The following is a 22,686-nucleotide window of genomic DNA, read 5'->3' on the forward strand; positions in this document are numbered from 1 at the left end:
CAATTGCTGTTTTCATTACACTTCTGATCCCAAACTTTGGAGATGATAAAAACTGGGTTGGGATTAGCTGAGGGCCAATGTAACTTCATTTTACACACACATAACATAAAACTGCATTACAGTGCCAGCTAAACTGAACACAGATTTCACAAAGGTTAATATCCTTCCTTTAAAAGATTCTTAACATTGTATCTTGCCAGGCTATGACCTCACAGTGAAGGCAGGACAACAGGCTACTGTCAGCTGCCACATGTGGATGAGGGGTGGGAGTGTGGATGGGTGTGTCACAGCTCCTAGACGATTTCCTTAAATTCCATTTCTCACATATTTTTCTTGTATTATCACGCAAACCTCAGTAGGGTGAAATGCAGAAAGACATCCTGAATTTTATCTCAGTGCTAACTCTTGATTTCATAGAAGCTTATGGTGAAAAATCCCATAGGGTTACACAGAATCAGAATATGGCCTTTAAGGCTTCACACTATATCACACCTACCATCACACTGGCTACAATTAGGCATATTAAACACAAACTAAATAGAAACAAATCTACATATCATTCTCATACTGATGGATTGAAGAGCTTGCACGTTAGAGCTGTGTTAGACCTAAAATATTTTCCAAAAAATGTACTACAGGTCTTCACCTGTGATAGCAGGCATTGTGAGCAAGCAGAGAGCTATGTTTGCAGCTTCACAAAAAGCTAATTTCTCATTCACAATGTACGTGTGTGTGTGTGTGTTTTAAATACCAATAGCAACAAGAGCCTGTCAAAAATTTCTCTGAAGCTCTATTCTGTTTTTTAAACTATAGAACATTCTTTCATAGTTTGACAGCTAAAATGCTGCAGTTAATGTAATAAACAGAGAATTTTTTAAGTTGGCTGTCAAAACAAGCGACACTTTTTACTGAAGAGTTTCAGACCACGAACAATAGAAAATACCTTTCAAAGCAACAGCTTCATTATACAACCAAATTCTCAAAGTAATCTTCTCATCAAAGAATATTGTCTTATTTGTTTTGTAGTGATTATCTAAGCTTTGCAACCTCTCCAGAAATAGTGACTATAAAAGCAGCTGTGTTTGTTTGAAAACTGGGGGTCCTGCTCAGGTTGATACAGAGACAAAACCCTTAAGGCCCTTATGCAACCTTGAACTCCTGGTGGATATAGTGGCCTCTGATCAAAACTGCCAGGCTTTTGAGTATCCACGGAGGATTCAAAGGCATTGATATATCTCAGTGAGGTTTTTAACAGTAACATGGTTCCATAAGCTATGAGCTTGCTTTCCTGAGCAGCAGGCAGAAAATAAATCAGCAAAGGCAGGGCAGGAGGATGCAGAAGATAGGAGAGACAGTACTGAAATAGGTTCTCTCTGTCCCTCGCATCTCATAGAATATCATTACAGGATTTTTCATGGGGATCCAGCCTGTTGAGATGAGGAGAAGATACATGGAGGGGGGAACAGGTGCTATTTTAAGGTGGTGATTATCACTGATTTTATCAGTATTGACTTATATTGGTTGTCCTGTGTCCAGTGAAAGTCACTACATGTAGAAGGATTTGGTGGACAGCATAAGCACTGTAATTTATGGGAATACTTCTGCAGAAGCCATGCACCTATCAGGTGGTGAGGGGCTAGGAAGTGGTGTAAAAGTATGGGTCAGTAGCATGAATTGTTCTGGTCTCCACTGTTCTCAGGTAATACCATGGTTTGATGGATCATCTCCCATCTACTCCTGGGTTTGAGGAGCTCTGCTCCCCATCCCAATGGAAGACAGATAGAAAAACTCCTTGAGTGAAAAATGGCAAGTTTTCACTGACCCTAGATGGGTTTGCAGAACCATCAGGCTCATCAGTTGGTTTTTCTTTAGCATGTGACACAGGGAGAGACCTCCTTTGATTTTCAGTGCAGTAATGGCCACTAACACTAACAAAAATGGAAGCTGTCCTTATTGAAATACTGTCACACCAGAAATCATATTCCATGAGACCAAATATCTGATTGTTTCAATGCTTACACTTTTTGAAATTCAAGATTTTTATTAAGCCTTTGTTGTTGTTGTTCATGTTGTGCTCAAAGATGTAACTGCAAGACGGGTTCCTGTGCCAAAATGCTTACGCCCTAAACAGACAAACACTGAGACAAAAGTGAAGGAGGGGAAGGATGCAGAGCAGAAACAGAACACCGAGGACTCTTTTGTCCAATAGCTCTATTGCATTCAACCCATTTTTGTAGGGAAACTTGCACTTTACTTTACAGCCCCAGCCCAGACCCCATAAATGCAGAAAGAATCTTGCCAGGCACCCCAAAGGATGCAGAATCAAGCCCTGTGTGAATATCTTTCTTGAACTTGCCTCTGTGAACTCACAAGTTCACTTGAAAGAATTATTTTGCAGAGAAAAAGCCTTGAGAGTATCTTGATTTTTGCAGAAGCTACAGCCATGACCCACGAGAATTGGATATCGATTTGGGCCAAAATTTCAACCCCTCTGTGTTACACAGTTCAGGGGCATTGAGCCTGATCTAAAATATTCATCTGCTTACTGTTTTCTGAGTATCATCCTCATATGGGCATCTGGACCAATCTGAGACAGCAGAAGCATAGTATCCTGCAGCTCTTCATCACATTCTTTCTTCTCCTCTTCAGTTGGCATAGGGGCATCATCATGCTCATCATCCAAAAATCGATAAAACAAGTATTTGTCTTGGAAATGGTGCTCTTGATCCACTGAAACCAACAATATTAACACCAAATATCAACATTAAACTTTCCTCATTAAAAATGAACTTTCACAGAAATAGCATATTATGGGGCATGTGGCAGAGATATAATAGTTTAACAAGCAAGAGAAAATGGCAGAGAAATACCAAAAGATTAAATTCCCCTTTCTTCTGGTATATGTTAATAGCTTGTACAAAATTATAGGTCTAGAAACTTCTCCTTAGTTTTGCAGTATAAATGGTTTATAAAATATTTCTAATATATGTAGCTTTCTCAGACACATTTTTTCAAAGTAATTTATTGAGGTGAAATTGTCTACACTGATCCAACAATTGTATGGACAACAACTGTATTTGAACAAAGCTGTTCCAAGCAAAACCTGCTAGTATGATTCCTTTCCCAGTTAGCGTGGCCAAGACCTAACAGTAATATACTGAGAAAGGTCCCTAGAGGATACTATGAAAATGGCAGGGCCAAATTCAGAGGCATGGTAGTAGTAGTAGGCATCCTTCAGTCTGCATAGACTATGGATCGCGCCCTTTAAAGTTTCAATTGAGGACTGCATTTACAGAGTCTATTGTGACTATGAAGACCCACACGAGAGTGACAGTCCTTGCTGCATCTCTTGCAGATGTAGTTGGTGTCTGGCAAGTCCTTATTGTGCTTTCTGTGCGCTCGCTTCTCCTCTGCTAGCTGTCTGATCTTCATCTCGCCCTTCTGAAGGCCCTTGTGTAACCCCTGCCTCCATCTGCTGCGGTCGTCTGCTAGTTCTTCCCAGTTGTCCAGCTCGATGTCTACCTCTCTGAGGTCTCTCTTGCAGACATCTTTGTAGCGCAACTGGGGGCGTCTGGGAGGTCTTTTGCCAGAGGCTAGTTCACCATACAAGATGTCTTTTGGAATCCTTCCATCATTCATCCTGTGGACGTGGCCAAGCCAGCGGAGCCGACGCTGCCTGAGGAGGGCGTGCATGGTTGGGATTCCAGCTTGTTCGAGGACGGCGGTGTTGGTCACTCTGTCCTTCTATGATATTCCAAGGATGCACCTGAGGCAGCGCAAGTGGAAGACGTTCAGCCTCTTTTCCTGGCAGGCATACAGGGTCCAAGTCTCGCTGCTATAAAGGAGGGTGCTGAGGATGCAGGCTCTGTAGACTTGCATTTTGGTGTGAGTGTACAGTTTGTTGTTATTCCACACTCTCTTGCTGAGTCTGGACAGAGTTGTGGCCACTTTTCCGATCCTCCTATTTAGCTCAGTGTCCAATGACAGGGTGTCAGTGATGGTGGACCCCAGGTAAACGAACTCGTGGACGACCTCTAACGTATAGTTGTCAGTGCTGATTGATGGGGATTCAGCAACATCCTGACTGAGTACGTTTCTCTTCTTTAGGCTGATGGTAAGCCCAAAGTCCTTGCACGCTTTGGAGAACTGATCCAGCAGTTTTTGAAGCTGGTCTTCTGTGTGAGACACTACAGCAGCATCATCTGCGAACAGCATGTCTCTGATGAGGACTTCTCGCACCTTAGACTTAGCTTTCAGCCTTGCAAGGTTAAACAGTTTCCCATCAGATCTTGTGTGCAGCAAGATGCCCTCTGTTGAAGATCCAAAGGCTTGCTTCAGGAGGAGTGCGAAGAAGATCCCGAACAATGTCGGAGCAAGCACGCATCCTTGTTTGATGCCGCTCCTGATTCTGAAAGCATCCGATAATGCGCCGTCATAGTGGATGGTTCTTCTCATGTCTTCGTGGAACGACTGGATCATCTTGAGTAACCGTGGAGGACAGCCTATCTTGTGGAGCAGTTTGAACAGACCATCCCTGCTGACCAAGTCAAAGGCCTTGGTCAGGTCAATGAAGGCTATGTAGAGTGGCTTTCTCTGCTCCCTGCACTTCTCCTGCAGCTGCCTTAGAGAGAAGACCATGTCAACGGTAGACCTCTCTGCGAGGAATCTGCACTGTGATTCGGGGTACACCCTCTCAGCAATCTTCTGGAGTCTGCCAAGGATGATGCGAGCGAACAGTTTACCAGTGATGCTTAGGAGGGAGATTCCACGGTAGTTGTTGCAGTTGCTTCTGTCTCCTTTGTATTTATTCAGAGGCATGGACTCAAATGGAATCCTTCTGATGGCAGAATGTCTGTCATGATAAGATGGTCACAGGGCAAAACTCTCACCCTCCAACCTCTTCTACAAGCAAGAAGGCAGTTCCACTCCAGGTGGTTGACTGAAGGTGCTCATGTAGCAAACACTGCAGGTTCTATGTAGCCCTTGTCAGAAGTTAGAGCTATCAACAACCTCAGGGAAGGGCAATGGAGAAATCACTCTGCTCCCCCGCAGGGAGGAATCCTCTCACAGATGCAAGGGGTAAAGGTGCGAAATGGAGGTGTAGTCTGGAAATCCAGTGACTGCCCTGGAAAATGAGACTGCTATTACGAGCTTAACTGCACACATACAACCTTGGATACTGAACCCATTCTGAAAGTGGTTGTGATGCTAAAGAAAGAAATGGGTAGGCTATTGTATAAAAATCCTTTTTTGTAGATAACCTAACAATAGTACATGGTACATTTAAAGGCCATGAAAAAAAACAGATAAACTTGAACCAGTATCTCAGATTGAAACATCAGGATGTCTGCAATACAGGCCTGAATTTTGTAACTTGTCCTTATAAACAAGCCAAGCTAAAACCAGGGCCTCTTCTATTCAAAACCCATTACTTTAATGTCATTGTGCCAGCACATCAGTTTTTTTCCCAATTGGTGTACGAAGATGGCTATATCATAACACTATCAGTGAACTGTGAATACACACTAATGAGGATAATTGGAATTGCTGCTGCCATTACATTGCAGTTTCATTTACTTTTTAATATTCTCCTGAGTTACAACACTATATTTCTGGAATGCTGAAATCAATACTGCTGCATTTGTGCTGATGAATTAGGACACTCTCTGCTGTGTTATTAATGGGATCACTATCAATTTTTCTTTTCATGAAGGAGACCCATAAAGACTTTGATAAGAGTCACTCCCCACATTTCAGCTGAAGTCTGGTGAAGTGTATCTTACCCTGGTTGAGAACACCTTCTTCCAGCAATACTTGCCACATGCCAACAGCCTGTGTTCGTGAATGAACACAAGGACTTTGCTGCATCATCCAGTCCACTAGTTCTGTTCCTACACAGCATTGCCTGAGGGTCAAAAATCATATTAAAACAGGTTAGTAAAAGGATTCTGTCAAGAGTAGTAGTCTGAACGAACTGAATCAGCAGGACTAGTCAGACCTCTATACAGAAAAAACAACGCTGAAACAGTATTCACTATCATCTATTTATCATCTGTTTACACCTGTTTGAAAGACTGGTCAAAAATGCTTAATTTTGAGAGACTTCTGCAAAATGGAATTCTAAGCACATGTAACACCAACAGACCTGGGTTGCTGGTACCAGGGATTGAACTTCTGCTCAGAAGGCCTAAACCCTGTGCTCTACCACATGAGCTAAAGGCCACCTAGCCTTTAGCTCATGCAGTAGCACACAGGGCTTTAGTCCCTATGATTGAAGGTTCAATCCCTGGTGCTGGCAACCCAGTTCTGTCAGCGTTACAATTGCCTCTGGGTACTACAAACATAAGAGCCGCTCTGTGCCATACTGGATCATGCAAGGCAGCATTCTATGCCCCATGTCACAAAGCAAACCATAAATACCTAATACTCCACATAAAGCATCTAAATTTGCAATGCTGTACTGGAATGAAACTAGTTAACCACATTTTCCCTTGAAGCATAAAAACTTCAAAACAATATAATTGTTGGCAAAGGACTATATCTTTTTTATTTCTGTAAATAATAAATCATAACACCACTTAAATCTTATACAGCACTTTTCATCAGTAGGTCTCAAACCACTTTACAAAGTTGATCAAGTATCATTATTCCTTTTTTACAAGTGGGGAAACGGAGAGCCAGGTACATTTGAGGTATTACCTAATTAATAACAGCAACAACAATTTTTTTGCATAGCTAATATAAATTTAAAAGCCATTCTAATTCTCATAAATGTTTAATCCTTTTTACTACCTTTTTATATTTGTAAATTTCACAGATTCATCTCAGACATCTTTCTGTAATTTTCTTAAGAAACATATTACATTTCAAGACCTACCCAGAACTGAGTTCTAAACTCCATGGCTATGTCTACATGAGATGCTTTTCCTGGGAAAACTGGGCTTTTGTTGCAAATAACCACGGACATTTACACACAAGATGTGTTTTGTCAAAAGTTTGTCAACAAAACCCACCACACCTGCCAGCAGGGTTATACCTCTCCCTGTTTAGGTATAATGCCTCTCTCAAGAGTGTCCTGGTGACAGTTGACAAAACAGCTGTGTAGATGCCCTGGGGCCCTTTTGTCAACAGACGGGGCTTCCAGTTCACCGGGCAGCCCTGTTTGCAAAGCTTCCAGTCAGCCGTTCTGTCGAGAGAGGGCCGGGCAGTCTAGATTGCTCTTTCAATCTGCTTTTATGTATAGACACAATCTGTTGACAGTTTTGCCATGAAATCCCATCTGACAGTGACTTCTGTTGATAGAGGCTTCTCATGTAGACGTAGCCCACGTGCCCAGTGACTAGAAACCTTTCTACAAATTACCAGGCATTAAAAAAAAAAAAAGGTGATGGAAGGCTGAGGGAAGATGAAATAATATGTTTAGTCCAGTGGATATCAAATGTAACAAGTTCATTACTGGGCAGCTGGCTAATAAAGAGAATGTGTTGCCTTTAGATGGGCCAGCCTTATATTTGGCAGGGCCCTGGGTAAAGACAGACACATTAGGCCTCACGCACTTCGTCAGTCAATGGAGTCCAAACAGGAGGAGCTGAAGAGAAAGTATTATAATAGCACCACAATCTGCTGTAGTTCCCTGGATTTTCTGGTATTGTAAGACCTTTGAAAGAAGCTATGCTTACACTCTTCTCTAGGACTTCCCATGCTAGCTGTAATAATCTAACACAGAAGCATGACTTATAGATATCACATCTCAGTTCTTGTGCTGAAAGTAAACTCTACCCAACCATTGTCCAAAGGCTCTGAAAAAACATCCCAAAGGAGATCATGATGCCTGGCTCAGACCACCTTCAGGATACACTGTGAAGACTGGATAGCACGGTGGTTTGACCATTGGCCTGCTAAACCCAGAGTTGTGAGCGCAATCTTTGTGGAGGCTGTTTAGGGATTGGGCAAATAGATGTCAGGGATGGTGCTTGGCCCTCCCAAGAGGGCAGGGGGCTGGACTAGATGACCTCCTGAGGTCCCTTCCAGCTCTAGGAGATGTGTATCTCCAATTATAAAAGCTATAAAACACAGGAACAGAAACCCCTCAGCAGCATGATCAAAGCTAGAAAAGGACAAAGATAACCACATACAAACAACAAGCAGTCCTGCAGCACCATAAAGACTGACCAATTTTATTAGGTCATGAGCTTTCATGGGTAACACCCACTTCTTCTGATTCTTCAGTGGGTCTTTCTCACGAACGCTCATGACCTAATAAAGCTGTTAGTCATTAAGGTGCTACCAACTGCTCCTTATTTGTGAAGCTGCCGACTAACACAGCTACCCATCTGAGACCACATACAAACAGGGATTGCCTGGTTCATCTAAACATCTCTCGCTGTTCTACAATCCACACAGAGCTTCTAATTATGAAGGTGACGGGCTGCTGATATGCTCATATTTAGGTTAGACTGTAACTTGTTTTTGAAATATTTCTCATCAGAGAGATTTGCCCCCCTGACATAAACAGCACAGTTTGACATAGTTCTAAAGCACTGGAAGTCCTTATTTAAGAGGTCAAACAGTGAAATAGCAAGCATTTTTTGCTAAAGGTGAATTGTCAGATAAGGAAGGTACTCACCTTGCGCCGTAATGATGGTTCTTCAAGATGTGTCCCCCGGTGGGTGCTTCACTCTGGGGTGTCGGTGTGTCCTCGTGCCAGCATTCAGAGATTCTTCTACTGCTGTGGCTTCCTATGCCATGCATATGCAGTAGTACCTCCTTGTACTGTCTGGCACATGCGTGGAGCAGGCCCCTTCATTCATTCTCTACCCCAGCAAATAGAGCAGGACGCTCCAAAGCAAGGGCAGAAGGGAGGGAAGTGGAGCACCCATGGAGATGCACATCTCGAAGAACCATCGTTACTGCACAAGGTGAGTAGTCCTCCTCATGGGTGCTTCACTCTGGGTGACTATAAAGCAGCAGTTGCATTATGGAGGTGGGTTTGGAGCCCAGTAATAATTACAGTTGACAGAACTGCTTGACCCACTTGAATGGAGGAAGCAATGGAAGACAGGAGAGTGTAATGATGTGCAAATGTATTGCTGGAAGACCACGTTGCCACCTTTCATATGCCCATAAGGGGTATGTTCTTGAGAAAGACACTAGTGGAAGACCCAGCCTGTGTAGAATGAGCGGTGACAGCACTCGGAAGCTCCCTTCAGTGAAGTGCATAACAAGTGTGAATACAGGTGGAGATCCACTTGGACAGCCATTGAGATGAAACAGGGAGGCCCGTGGGCTGCTCCACAAAGGATAGGAAGAGCCTAGGAGACTTGTGCCAAGGCCTCATGTGAACAACCTAGAAGGCCAATGCCCAACAAACGTCCAGAGTGTGGCATGCTGCATGTGCAGGATGGGCCTGCAGCTTTGGGAAGAACGCAGGTAAGTGGACAGGTTTGTTGATGTGAAGCGGAGAGAAGAATCGTAGGGTGAGGATGGAGAGTGATTCCATCCTTGGTAAACACCGTATAAGAAAGTTCAGCCATAAGAGCGGCAAGCTCCCCAACCCTCCTGGCCAGCATGCTGGTAACTAAAGACAAGACCTTAATCAACAGATGGAGCCAGGAAGACATTGCCAGGGGTTCAGACAGCAGTGTCATGAGGCAGGTGAGTACATGGTTAAGGTACCATATAAGGACTGGAAGATGTACTGATGGAAAGGTGTTTTGCAGACCCATCAGAAAACGTTTGGTGATGGGATGAGTGAGGAACGAAATGAACTCCAGGAACTGCATGGACTGAAGAATGCATTTCTCGTAGTTTATTTGGAAGACCAGGCTTAGCAGGTCCATGGTGACTGTCACCACATGAAGGGACTCCCGGAATGATGGCCCTTTTAAAAGATAATTGTCCAGATAGGGAAAGATGATGACCCCGTGACAATGCAGGTGGGCGGCTGTGACCACCAGAACCTTGGAGAACACCCTGGGCATGGTGGAGATCCCAAACAAGAGGACTGGCACTGGTAATCGTGGGACTGAACTGTAAAACGAAGGAAGCGCCTATGTGCTGAGTGGATCGTGATGTGAAAATAGGCATCTTGTAGGTTGAGAGCTGAGAGCCAGTTGTTTCTGTCCAGAGCCTGAACAATGGTCGTAACCATCTTGAAATGTCGATATAGAATGTATTTGTTGAGGCTCCTGAGATTGAGGATGGGCCTCCACACACAAACATACACACACACGTTTTTATTCTGGGTTAGGAAGTATGTGGAGTAGAAGCCCTGCCCCGAAACTCCTCAGGGACCAGCTTGACAGCACCCACATGGAGGAGGTGCTGTACCTCTTGCTCAAGATGCTCATGAGAGCGGTTCCTTGAGAGAGACAGGCTATCGGGGTGGGTGAGGGAGGTAGAGATAAATGGGATAGAGTACCCCCAGGCCTCTAGCTCCAGGAGCCACTTCTCCGAGGTAATGTCGACCCAGTGGTGGAAGAAAGGGTGGAGGCAGTGGTGGAATGGATGGCAACCACACTGTGCAATGGCTGGAGCAGAAAGATCTCTCAGTCTCCTGACCAGATCCTCAGAACGGCTGCTTAGGTTGTTGAGGGTGGGAGACTGTGGGCTGTTGGTGCGATTGCTGGGGGGGTCTTCACCATTGGGCTCTGTGCCATTGGCAAGGTTGAAAGTATTGCAGTTGCTGCTGGAACTGCTCCCATCATCTTTGGTAGGGAGGGTACCATGCCTGATTGAATGCGGGGATGTATATTCCCAGGGTACACAATGTAGTGCAAGAATCCTTCATAGAGTGAAGGACCTCATCTATCTTCTCCGCAAACAGATGATGTTTGTTGAAGGGAAGGTCATCCACTTTCTGCTGCAGGTCCTTGGGGATTCCTGAGGGCTGGAGCCACGATGTGTGCCCCATGAGCATGGTGGAGGCCATGACCCTAGCTGCCGTGTCCACCACGTCCACCAGGGATTGGAGTGCCGTGTGGGCAATGATGTGCCCTTCGCAGATCACATTAAGGAGGGGACCAACTCCTGCAGCTTGGAGTCGTGCAGGTGGTCATAGTCAGCCAGCACGGCCACGTAGTTCACCGTACACAGGAGCAATGTGCTGGAGGAATAAACTTTGTGTCCCATGATGTCCCGTTTCTTATTTGTCTTGTCCTGCGGAGTGGAACGAAACGATTTACTTTTGTTGTGGACAGCATCCACCACCAACAAATTTGGCTGAAGATGGGTAAACAGAAACTCCATGTCTTTAGAGGCCACAAAGGTTTGTTTGCCAGCTCTCATGTTGTGGGAGGAATGGATGCTGGCATCTGCCAGACAGCATTTGTAGGGTCCATTATGGCTTCATCCATGGGCATCACAATTCTGGAGGAGGAGGGAAGCTGCAGGGTGCAATGAAGTCTGCACAGTTTGACCGGCACCTCCTGTGGGTCCTTTTCCTGGGCCTGGGCCACCTGCCAAAATAGCTCCTGGAAAGCCCATGAGTCGTCTGTAGGGGGAGGCAAATCCCAGAGCACTGCGTCATCTGGTGAAGATGAGGAGTGGTGCAGCTGAGATGGATCCTCACCCTCTTAAGGGGGATCCCCAGCCCCAGAATGTTGTGGTGTTGGATACACTGCTGACATGGTGGGCTGTGGTGACATGAGGAGGTCCCTGGATACCGTGGATGGTGCCAGTGGAACAAAGGAGAAGGGCAACCATGCCTGTCAAGGTGACAATAAAGGTCTGCTTCTTGCAGATATGAGTAGTGATATGCAAACTAAGGTGGGGGTGGCTGTGGGTAAGCTAGGGTAATCAGCACATCCTCCCAGTTGGAGTGCATAGGACTGGAGTGCTGTGATCAAAACACACACCTTCAGTCAAAACTGCCCCCTCCCAGGGTGGTCATTTTCGTCCCCAAGCCACGTGAGAGCCCCAAGCGTCTGGACGAATCCAGGACATTGAGGGGTGGTGTTGGGGACACATGGTGTGTTGAGCTGGCCAGCGCTGGGGCCGTGCGCGCCATCGGTGCTGAATCTTCGCGGTGCCACTTAGGTACTGTGCTGCACTCCAGTGCCAGGGGCTTCAGCCAAGTGGTGTCTCGATGGGGCTTTGGTGCCTTCTCCAGTGCTGCATGAGAGCGGGGAAGTGCCTCAGCCCTGGACTCGCATGCTGCTGAGTCTGTGCCTAATGCAAGCGGTGCAGAGACTTGGAGCACTAACACTAACTAAACTTTTTCTTTTCTTTTCTTTTTTTTTTCTAAATTTGAACATCGAACAGGAGAAATAACTGTGACAAGGGTAGAAGAAATGCTATCGATCTAACTAACTAAACTCTTCTTTATCTCAGAGAGAGAGTGAAGCTCCATCTGCAGCCAAGAATGGTAGATAAGGATCTGAGGGGCCCATGCCGCACACGTGCCTGATCACACAAGGAGGCACTACCGAGCATGCGTGGCACAGGAAACCACAGCTACAGAAGAATCTCTGAACACCGGAGCAAGGATGCACTGACACCCCAGAGTGGAGCGTCCATGGAAACACTACTTGAAATAAAATCATATAAAGGATCTTCCACAGCACTGACCTACCTGCATGCACTATGCTACCAGGGTACCATTCCTAAAACTATTCTGAAATAAGAAACAGTAACCTCAGAGAGGCATATTGCTACAGCCCTTCAGATAAACATAAGTGTTTCATGTTTCTCACTGATTTATAATACATCAGTTAATGTTGAAGTTAATTTTAGACTGAAATTAATGGAAAATCAATGTATCTCTCTGAAAAAAGAGATCAGTGACACACAGATTAACTATCAAGAGTGGAAGTACTTCAAGATTGTAATCCATTTTCTGTACACTCAGAATCATATTGGAATTGTTTGGATTAAATATGAAACACAAAAGCTACTTAAAGGTTTCTTAATCCAGCAAGAGGATGAAGAATGATTTGCAGTCTTGGACTTTCAATGCCAATTTTGCTAGTGTCACAGAAATCCCATTTCAGTAAGACAGTGCTGCCACCAAAAGGAAGAGCAAAAAGACTGACTGTAAACTGAAAAGTTTAATTTCAAATAAAGCTGACAATGTACAAAACGTAAGACTTTAATTTCACTACATGAACTTTCAAAATGCCACACTAAGCAAAATAAGTGGGGCCCTTGGACGATAAAGATATAAAAGGAGCGATCAAGGAAGACAGTGCCATTGCGGAGCGATTAAATGATTTCTTTGCTTCAGTCTTCACGGCTGAAGATGTTACCGAGGTTCCTAAATCTGAGCCAGCCTTTTTAGGCAACAAATCTGAGGAACTCACTCAGATTGAAGTGACATTAGAGGAGGTTTTGGAATTAATTGATAAGCTGAATAGTAACAAGTCGCCAGGACCAGACGGCATTCACCCAAGGGTTCTGAAAGAACTCAAATGTGAAATTGCGGAGTTATTAACAGTGGTTTGTAACCTATCCTTTAAATCCACTTTGGTACCAAATGACTGGAAGACGGCCAATATAACACCAATATTTAAAAAAGGCTCTAGAGGAGATCCTGGCAATTATAGACCGATAAGTTTAACATCAGTACCAGGCAAATTAGTAGAAACACTAGTAAAGAGTAAAATTGCAAGGCATATAGAAGAGCACGAATTGTTGGGCAAAAGTCAGCATGGTTTCTGCAGAGGGAAGTCGTGTCTGTCTAATCTATTAGAATTCTTTGAAGGGGTTAATAAACATGCGGACAAGGGGCACCCAGTGGACATAATATACCTAGATTTCCAGAAAGCCTTTGACACGGTCCCACACCAAAGGCTTTTATGTAAATTAGGTGGTCATGGGATAGGAGGAAAGGTCCTTTCATGGATCGGGAATTGGTTAAAAGACAGAAAACAAAGGGTGGGAATAAATGGTAAATTTTCACAATGGAGGGGGGTAACTAGTGGTGTTCCCCAGGGCTCAGTCCTGGGACCGATCCTGTTCAACTTGTTCATCAATGATGTAGAAAATGAGGTAAGCAGTGAGGTGGCAAAGTTTGCAGATGACACCAAGTTGTTCAGGACAGTCAAAACCAAAAGGGATTGTGAAGAACTACAAAAAGATCTCAGCAAACTGAGTGATTGGGCAGCAAAATGGCAAATGAAATTTAATGTGGGTAAGTGTAAGGTAATGCATGTTGGAAAAAATAACCCAAATTACACGTACTACATGATGGGGTCAAATTTAGCTACGACAGATCAGGAAAGGGATCTTGGAGTTATAGTGGATAGTTCTCTGAAGACATCCACGCAGTGTGCAGCGGCAGTTAGTAAGGCAAATAGGATGTTAGGAATTATTAAAAAAGGGATCGATAATAAGACAAAAGAGATCATACTTCCCCTATATAAAACTATGGTACGCCCACATCTCGAGTACTGCGTGCAGATGTGGTCTCCTCACCTCAAAAAAGATATATTGGCATTAGAAAAGGTTCAGAAAAGGGCGACTAAGATGATTAGGGGCTTGGAAAGGATCCCATATGGGGAGAGGCTAGAGAGACTGGGACTTTTCAGTTTGGAAAAAAGGCGATTGAGGGGCGATATGATAGAGGTATATAAAATCATAAATGGTGTGGAGAAAGTGAATATAGAAAAATTATTTACCTTTTCCCATAATACAAGAACTAGGGGACACCAAATGAAATTGATGGGTAGTAGGTTCAAAACTAATAAAAGGAAATTTTTCTTCACACAGCGCACAGTCAACCTGTGGAACTCCTTGCCCGAGGAGGCTGTGAAGGCCAGGACTCTATTAGGGTTTAAAAAAGAGCTTGATAAATTTTTGCAGGTTAGGTCCATAAATGGCTATTAGCCAGGGATAAAGTATGGTGCCCCAGCCTTCATAACAAGGGCAGGAGATGGATGGCAGGAGATAAATCACTTGATCATTGTCTTCTGTTCTCCTTCTCTGGGGCACCTGGCATTGGCCACCGTCGGCAGATGGGATGCTGGGCTTGATGGACCTTTGGTCTGACCCAGTATGGCCATTCTTATGTTCTTATGTTCTTATGTTAAGTGCAGCTCCATTTTGGTATCAATGCAGCAGCACAGTGTTTGATGAGATTTCCATTCACTATTTAGTGATACATCAAGAGACCTGGATTTATATTTTTAACGTGATGTGTAAAATATTTCAGTTAGCCATAGTGTTTATGGGGGTTATATGTAAACTCTGTTCACAATCATGGACTCAATTTCATCCCAGAAAAATTTCAGACCTTCTGAAACCTGCAGACATGCAAAGGTGTAAATCACAAGTCAGAGGATGGCAGATATAAAAGTTCTAAAATCTTTATGCAATCAGCTCACACACACCTGTAAGTCTTTAGATGATACTTCCGATCTCTTATCATATGAGGTGCTCGGGAAAGAATTGCATTGCGTAAAATCTTTCCAGCTCTGAGAATCTTTTCGGATGGCACCTTGGTAAAGGTGAGGAACAAAGAAAACAAAATTAATAGATGTTAAACATTTTTAATATCTGAGTATACAGTTTGCTGAAAGACAATATACCATCCCAAACCCCACAAAATAAAAGCCTCTGCACAACTGTGAAGAATACTGTTACATACTGAGGACTGTAAGCCTAAGATACCCAAAGGCCTTATGCAAAGCATCACCACTTTACAGCTGAGTATCATATCACTGTAGGGGAAAAACTTATACCATCAGTTATTTCTACGTGCACAGCAGCCTAGTTCCCCAGCACATCTATGACTGTGTTACCTGTGCAATAGTTTTGGCAGGACGAAGTGGGATATGAGGTTCAATGAGGGGTGTCTGAAAAATAAAATTTAAATGAAACAAATAATAAGAAAAACTTAAAAGAAAAATAACGAGTTTAAAACGATTCATTGATGAAAACTAAAAGGATGAACAACATGAGGAGCAAAGCTTGGGGCCAAGCTCTGCCCCCAAATATGTGTGGAAGATTACTTCTGAAGTATGGAGATCGCACAGAGGCCTCCAAAAAGAACCTCGCTGTTCAGAACACTTCAAAACAAATGACACAAAATGTGAGGATGTGTAAACAGGTGTTTACTCTTTTGGGGTTTTTAAAATGTAACAAAAGGCTCAGTAATTAATATCATAAGAGTCCAAAAGCCAAGCAACAAGGTAGCTAGGCACCAGAGCTCACTAATGTGAGGATTGTAGACCTGGATTTTGAGTCCCCTAAGATTCAAGTTATGTTATGCACACATCATTCTTTTAAAAATAAAGCTATCCAAAATAAGTTTGGTGCATATTCCCCTTTGCTTTCTACACAATTTTTTTGGCGTAGGATCAAAGACATATTTGATATGACCTTTTTTTTTTGTTTTGGGCCATGTCTACACTAGCCAAAAACTTCAAAATGGCCATGCAAATGGCCATTTCGAAGTTTACTAATGAAGCGCTGAAATACATATTCAGCGCCTCATTAGCATGTGGGCAGCCGCGGCACTTCGAAATTGATGCGGCTCACCGCTGCACGGCTCGTCCAGACGGGGCTCCTTTTCCAAAGGACCCCGCCTACTTCGAAGTCCCCTTATTCCTATGAGCAGATGGGAATAAGGGGACTTTGAAGTAGGCGGGGTCCTTTCGAAAAGGAGCCCCGTCTGGACGAGCTGTGCGGTGGCGAGTCGCGTCAATTTCGAAGTGCCGCGGCTGCCCACATGCTAATGAGGCGCTGAATATGTATTTCAGCGCTTCATTAGTAAACTTCAAAATGGCCATTTGCATGGCCATTTTGAAGTTTTTGGCTAGTGTAGACATAGCCAGGGTGAGAGAAACCAGTAAATAAATACTTACATACATAAAACTGTACATGTATAAATGAACAAGATTCTTTTTTCAGATTTTTTTCAGTTCAGCCCTTGAACTGGAAAATTAACTATTAGTGTGGGTGGATTTATAAATGAATACAGATTTGGAAACTCAGCAATACAAAACAGAATCAAATAAAGGAACAATGGAGGGCTCATAATGACACCCGTAAATGTTGTGGTAGGGAACATGGACTCCATTTAGGAAAAAATAAAAATAAAATCCACTGAATCATATTTTCCCATGGCCTAGTCCAGTCCACCTTTGAAAATAAGACAATTTGCTCTGTTTACTGGGGTCGAGTGTGCCTTTGAGGTTACCAGTGAGACAAGAACAATATCACTGAAGAGCAGCCTCATGTACTTCTTCTATGGTCCAGAGGTGTATCGGCAACACCTCATGGTCAACAAACGACAGATTTAACAGTGTCGACACTGATTTCTGATCTCTACCACCACTATAATCTATGCCAAAAAAGTATTGGACCCTTCCAAATTCTAAAACTGAAACACAGAAAACTACCAAAGAGTTCAAAGAATAGAAGAATTTGTGAGGAGCTACAAGCATTCCTTGAAGATAGCTATAGATGCTGTAGCACCCAAGCATCTTCTCCTGGACCATCACCCATGCAGACCTCCATCATTCTCAGATAAGGACTGTAACTGATAAAGCAGGAAAGAAGAGAACTTCAGTGCTGATAGAAAAAAAAGGAGTACGGCACCAACTCAGAAACAAACCATTTCTACAAATTTACAGTAGTGCCATCTAGACAAAAAAAATACACCTCCCACTAAAACCGTCTTGACCATAAATTGTTTTATGTTGTCCCGCAGTGTTTGTAACCCACACACCTCAATGCATGACACCCAGAAGCAATAATAAAAATGAAATTGAATAATTAAAATTGTAAGGACTGGGAATCTGTCATTAAATTGCTGTATAACCTAGGCAAACCACAGAGGCTGCATCTACACTGCATTCCACTTTCAGAAGCAGAATGCAAATAAGCAATATAAAATGCAAATGAAGCACAGATTTACATGTTTAGCACCTCATTTGCATACTCTTTCATGGTCGCGTTTCCAGAAGAGGATTTTCTGGAAGCAAAAACAGCCATGTAGAAGGGGTTCCTTCAAAAAAACAAACCCTGTTTTCCAAAGAACCTTTTGCCCTGAAACAAATAGGAAGAAGAATTCTTTCAAAAATGGGGTTTGTTTTTGAAAAAAAACCCAGTCTACGTGGCTGTTTTTGCTTCCAGAAAAACCTCTTCCAGAAGTGTGATTATGTGAGAATATGCAAATGAGGCACAAGATATGTAAATCTGTGCTTCATTTGCATTTTTATCTTGCTCATTTGCATTCCTCTTCCAAAAGTGGAATGCAGTGTAGATGTAGCCATAATGTTTCTCCTGCTGTAGAAGAGGGATTACAATACTTATCTGTCTTTGCGAAGTGCTTGAGACCTACACTTAAAAAAGCTGCAGGAGGATAATCGTTTTAAAATCTATTTTTATTGTTGAATTTAGCAAAATGAAAAAGGTACACAGCATAAATAGTGCAAAGTTAATTATTTTAAACACTGTTTGCATCTTAATGTAAGTTTATTAACTGCACAGGTAGGAATACCTGTCCCTTTAAATATACCTGAAATGCAAACAGGGGACCGAACTTATATTTGAATGTTAAATTAGACATGCATTACTTAGCATTTTGCCTCTTTGATAAACCACAACTGTTGGTTTTAACATAAAATGTTCCAACCATCACGAAAATTGTTACTTTACTGCAAATGGACAAAGGGAAAAAGCATACTGAAGCAGAATATGACCCGTGTACCAAAAACTTGAGAACACAGCTAATGACGTCTTATTTTCCTGTCATCTTTCTACTTCCATGGTACAATGAAACAGCTGTGGTAACGACACTGAATGCATTTAATAAAATGTCACACGCTATCTCCACTGTGAACGTACCAGTCTGACAGAGGCATGCAGTTATCATGGACCATCTCAGTTACAAGATGTGATTTGTTTGTCTGACACAGAATTTGTTCTTAACTTAAGGAAGAAAATGACTTTTTCTCACTGTATCTCACTAAAATTATTATATTTACTCGATCTCTGCAGCATTATTAATGGTAGACTGGTTAACCATTTGCATCTCCAAAAGGAAACAGATGAAAAAATGAAAGTCATTAATAAAGATGAGATGTTTTTAAATAATCATTTCCCAAGCATATTTTGGTTCATAACAAATACTCAAAATATTACCACTGGCAAACTAAAATAAACTTATTGTTTAACCAGCTAGTCGAAGATTCACCCTGCGTTCTCTGGATACCCATGTCCTCTACACCGACACCCTCAGCCCCTCTTTAAGAGGCATAGAGGGGAGTGGGGATGGATGAGACACCCTATACCCTGGTAATACCTAGATACAAGAACTGCCTCTTGAGCCTGAGGACAGTGGATATAAGTTTCATCAGTCTCATGCGCATGATTGATCTGATGCCTTGCTGGATCCAGCACTGAGGAGGGGGTGAAATTCTGGACCTACTGAAATCACTGACAAAACTTCAATTGACTTTATAGGAGCTAGGAGAGCACCTAATGAGAGGTATGACATCCTTTGCTTCCCGAGCTCTCCCACTAAGTTGGCAAGCAAAAGTCTCTATCCGTAAAACAGGGATAATGATACTCACTCACCTTTGTTTTTGGTATCTAGGGGTCGAAAACATGATCAATTAACCACTGGTGTTAATGGTTTCAGTGAGGCCAGGATTTCACACTATGCCTACAGTGATTTTTGCCAAAGACAATTTCATCAAAGTGAGACAGATCCCCTGAGTTTTAAAAGCTTCCTGCAAATCCCTGTGCAGTATGCAACAACAGTAACACTGTCTGCTCCCTTCAAGGTATATCTCTTCTTTAGAGACAAGGCAGCACTGGCACAGGGAGCATAATTTACACCTTCTTGTGCTCCCTTTGGTAACTCAAGCTCCCACTCTCCCCCAGATTTGCAACAGAGCTTTTTGCCCAGCTTCAATTTGCCACATGTGTGAAACAACGACATAGAAGAAACATTCTGGTGCTGCAGTGCACCTGGCTCAGAGCCCATCTGCCCTATTGTCTCATTCTTCTCCTCTGCCAAAGGTAAACTTTACCGTCCCACAAGTACGTTCTTTCAAAATAAAATCCAGCTTTTAAAAAATGAAGCTGAAGAAGAATCTGACGAGTTCAAGACCTCAGATTACATCTTTTTAAGGCAAGTAGATCCAATACTTCTTTACAAAGATGTACTGTTTTCCACAGATGTAGTATAAGTTCCCTAGTGCATGAAAATTGTTCTTAGTCTGGATTTTTAAACAGAGGAAATAAATCTTATCTCAGTGACTAGGAAGGATCCCATTTGGGGAGGAAAAATCCACCTATTGAGATGCAATTCTTCTTTCAGCTAAGCATGAGTTTTCAGAATAGTACTTTTTCCTGTTAAAATGGCCTAAAAACAAATATTATGGTTATAGTAAACATCCAAAAAATTAACACTTTATCTTACTTCAGACCCCTTCTTACAACTCTCCTTTTCAAGGATGCCTACAGAAAACTTGGCAATGGTTAGGCTTTTGATGCACTGACACCCCAGCCTATGGCACTGACCAATACTAGCTCATTTCTTCCTGCTGCTCCTGTCTGTCTGTATTCCTGGCTTGTTTATTGCCTTTTATTTACATAGTCAACTTTCTGGGGGCAGAGATAGTCTTGTTCTTTGCTTGTACAGCATGTGGCCCAGTAAAGTCCTAGAGCATGAGTATGGTTCCTAGGTGCTACTATCATACAAATAAACAAAATAATAATAATAATAATGCTCTGATTGTCAGCACTCAGAAAGACGGTGGTGACCTATCTTGGGACTGATTAGGTTTGACAGAGAGGTAGGAGATTTTGTCACAAAAAGACAACTAAATACTATCTTCTGTACAGCTTCTCTTTGGCACGAACATTTCTGTCTGCAATGTCTACATATACATGTATATTAGTGGGTGAAATCTAACTAGGATGACCAGATGTCCAAATATTGTCAAGACAATCCCAATATTAGGAGCTCTGCATTATATCTACAACTTCCTTTCCCTCTCCTCCCTCTCTGCTGTTTCTGCCCTCGAACATGCCCCAATTTTTCATAGTTTCTATCTGGTCACCCTAGCTTTAACAATATATATTAGTAGGAAAACATCAAAATGAAGGCTAGGGAGAAAGCTCGTTTTTCTATAAAACCTGATCACAATCTTACAGTCAAGAAAAGGATGGTCACTTACCTTTCATAACTATCATTCTTGGAGATACATTGCTGGTGTCTATTCCAAGATGTACATGTGCACAGTCTCTGGAAAGCTCTTACCTTCACGGTGCTGTATGCTTAGCTGTGGAGCCCCTGGCATGGTGCTGCAGTGGCGGTGTGAATAAGGCACAGGGGACCTCCACCCTCTCAGCTCCTTCTTGCCGGTAAAGTCCAAGAGAGGGAAGGATAGTGGGATTCGGAATGGACATGAGCAACAGATTTCAAAGAACAACAGTTATGGCAGGTAAATAAGTGTCTTCTTCAAGTGATTGCTCATGTGCCTTTCATGATATGACTTACCAGTAGTTCCCACAGAGGCCGGGTGAGAAGTCCTCTAGTTGCCAAAGCGAGGACAGCCTCCCAAATGCCGCATCATCCCAGGCGTGCTGCGTGATGAGGTATTGCAACACAAAGGTGCACACAGATGACCATGTCGCCACGTGGCAGCTGTCCTGGATCTGGATGCTCTCGAGAACTGCAGCTGAAGATGCTTGCTCTTATCAGAGTGGGTGATTAGAGGAAGGGGAGGCACCTTCACTAAGTCATAACATGTCTTGGTGCTGGACGTGATCCCATATGAGACTCCTTGGGAGGATATGGGAAGATCTGTCATCCTCTCAGCCAGAGCAAGGAAGAGTTGAGACAACCTTCTGAAGTGTTTTGTTCTATCTATGTAAAATGTGAGGGCCTGTTGAATGTCTAGGGAGTGAATCACCCACTCCCTATCTTTAGCATGAGGTTTCAGGCAAAATCCAGGCAGGAATATAGGCCGGTTGACATGGAAATGGGAAACCACCTTAAAACGTCAGGTGAAGCCATAACTAGACCTTATCTTTATTAAAAAAAACAGTATAGGAAGGCTCTGATGTGAAGGCCCAGAGCTCAGAAATCCTCCTGACTGAGAGGATGAGCACCACGAAGGCCTTTCAGGAAAGGTGAGGTAGGAGACAGGTGGCAAGTCGATCATAGGGAGAGGGCATGAATTTAGAGAAAATGAGGTTCAGATCCCACTGGGCTGCCTATCCTGGGCATACAACCTGTCCAGTCCCTTGAGAAACTGCAACACCATGGGATCGGAAAAGATAGACCAGCTTTCACCCCCTGGTTGGAAAGTGGAAATGGCCACAAGATGTACTCAGATAGATGAAAGTGTCAGCCCTTTGTGCTTCAAGCCCAGAAGGTAGTCCAGGATACCCGGAAGAGGAGATTCCCAGGACTGAATCCCTTTTTGTAGACACCACAAGGTAAAATACTTCCCCTTGACTTGGTAAGTGGCCCTGGTGGACTGTTTCCTACTTCTCATAAGGACTCCCTCATCATACTGGAACAGCCCACTCTGTGAGGTTCAACCATTAAGCATCCATGCCATGAGGTGGAGAGACTCCAGGTTGGGAATGACTGAGCCTGCCATGGTCCTGCATGAGGAAATCCAAACAGAAAAGAAGTGTCATGGGCTCATCACAGAAAAGGCTCAGCAGGAGGGTGAACCAGTACTTCCTGGGCTATGCTGAGTCTATGAGAATGACCAAGGC

General features: G+C 43.2%; 1 protein-coding gene and 1 long non-coding RNA gene across 7 annotated transcripts in view; one reads left to right on the forward strand and one right to left on the reverse strand.

Annotated features, from left to right (window-relative positions):
• Positions 1-13,056, forward strand: part of LOC142016630 (uncharacterized) — a 119,629-nt gene extending 106,573 nt beyond the window's left edge. For both annotated transcript variants that reach the window (XR_012646334.1, XR_012646333.1), the window contains exon 7: positions 12,331-13,056. This is a non-coding gene — a long non-coding RNA (uncharacterized LOC142016630). The remainder of the gene's footprint in view (positions 1-12,330) is intronic.
• RAPGEF4 (Rap guanine nucleotide exchange factor 4) overlaps positions 1-22,686 on the reverse strand; it is a 402,358-nt gene that overhangs the window by 86,831 nt on the left and 292,841 nt on the right. For 3 of the 5 annotated variants that reach the window (XM_075000657.1, XM_075000656.1, XM_075000659.1), the window contains exons 7-10: positions 15,738-15,791; positions 15,327-15,433; positions 5,784-5,905; positions 2,547-2,730 (exon numbers count right to left, since the gene is read on the reverse strand). In XM_075000657.1, coding sequence (XP_074856758.1) covers positions 2,547-2,730; positions 5,784-5,905; positions 15,327-15,433; positions 15,738-15,791 — 467 coding nt within the window. The remainder of the gene's footprint in view (positions 1-2,546; positions 2,731-5,783; positions 5,906-15,326; positions 15,434-15,737; positions 15,792-22,686) is intronic. The other 2 variants (XM_075000658.1, XM_075000660.1) reach the window with 2 other exon arrangements.

Source organism: Carettochelys insculpta, chromosome 8, assembly GCF_033958435.1.
Source record: "Carettochelys insculpta isolate YL-2023 chromosome 8, ASM3395843v1, whole genome shotgun sequence".
Lineage (NCBI taxonomy): Eukaryota > Metazoa > Chordata > Testudines > Carettochelyidae > Carettochelys > Carettochelys insculpta.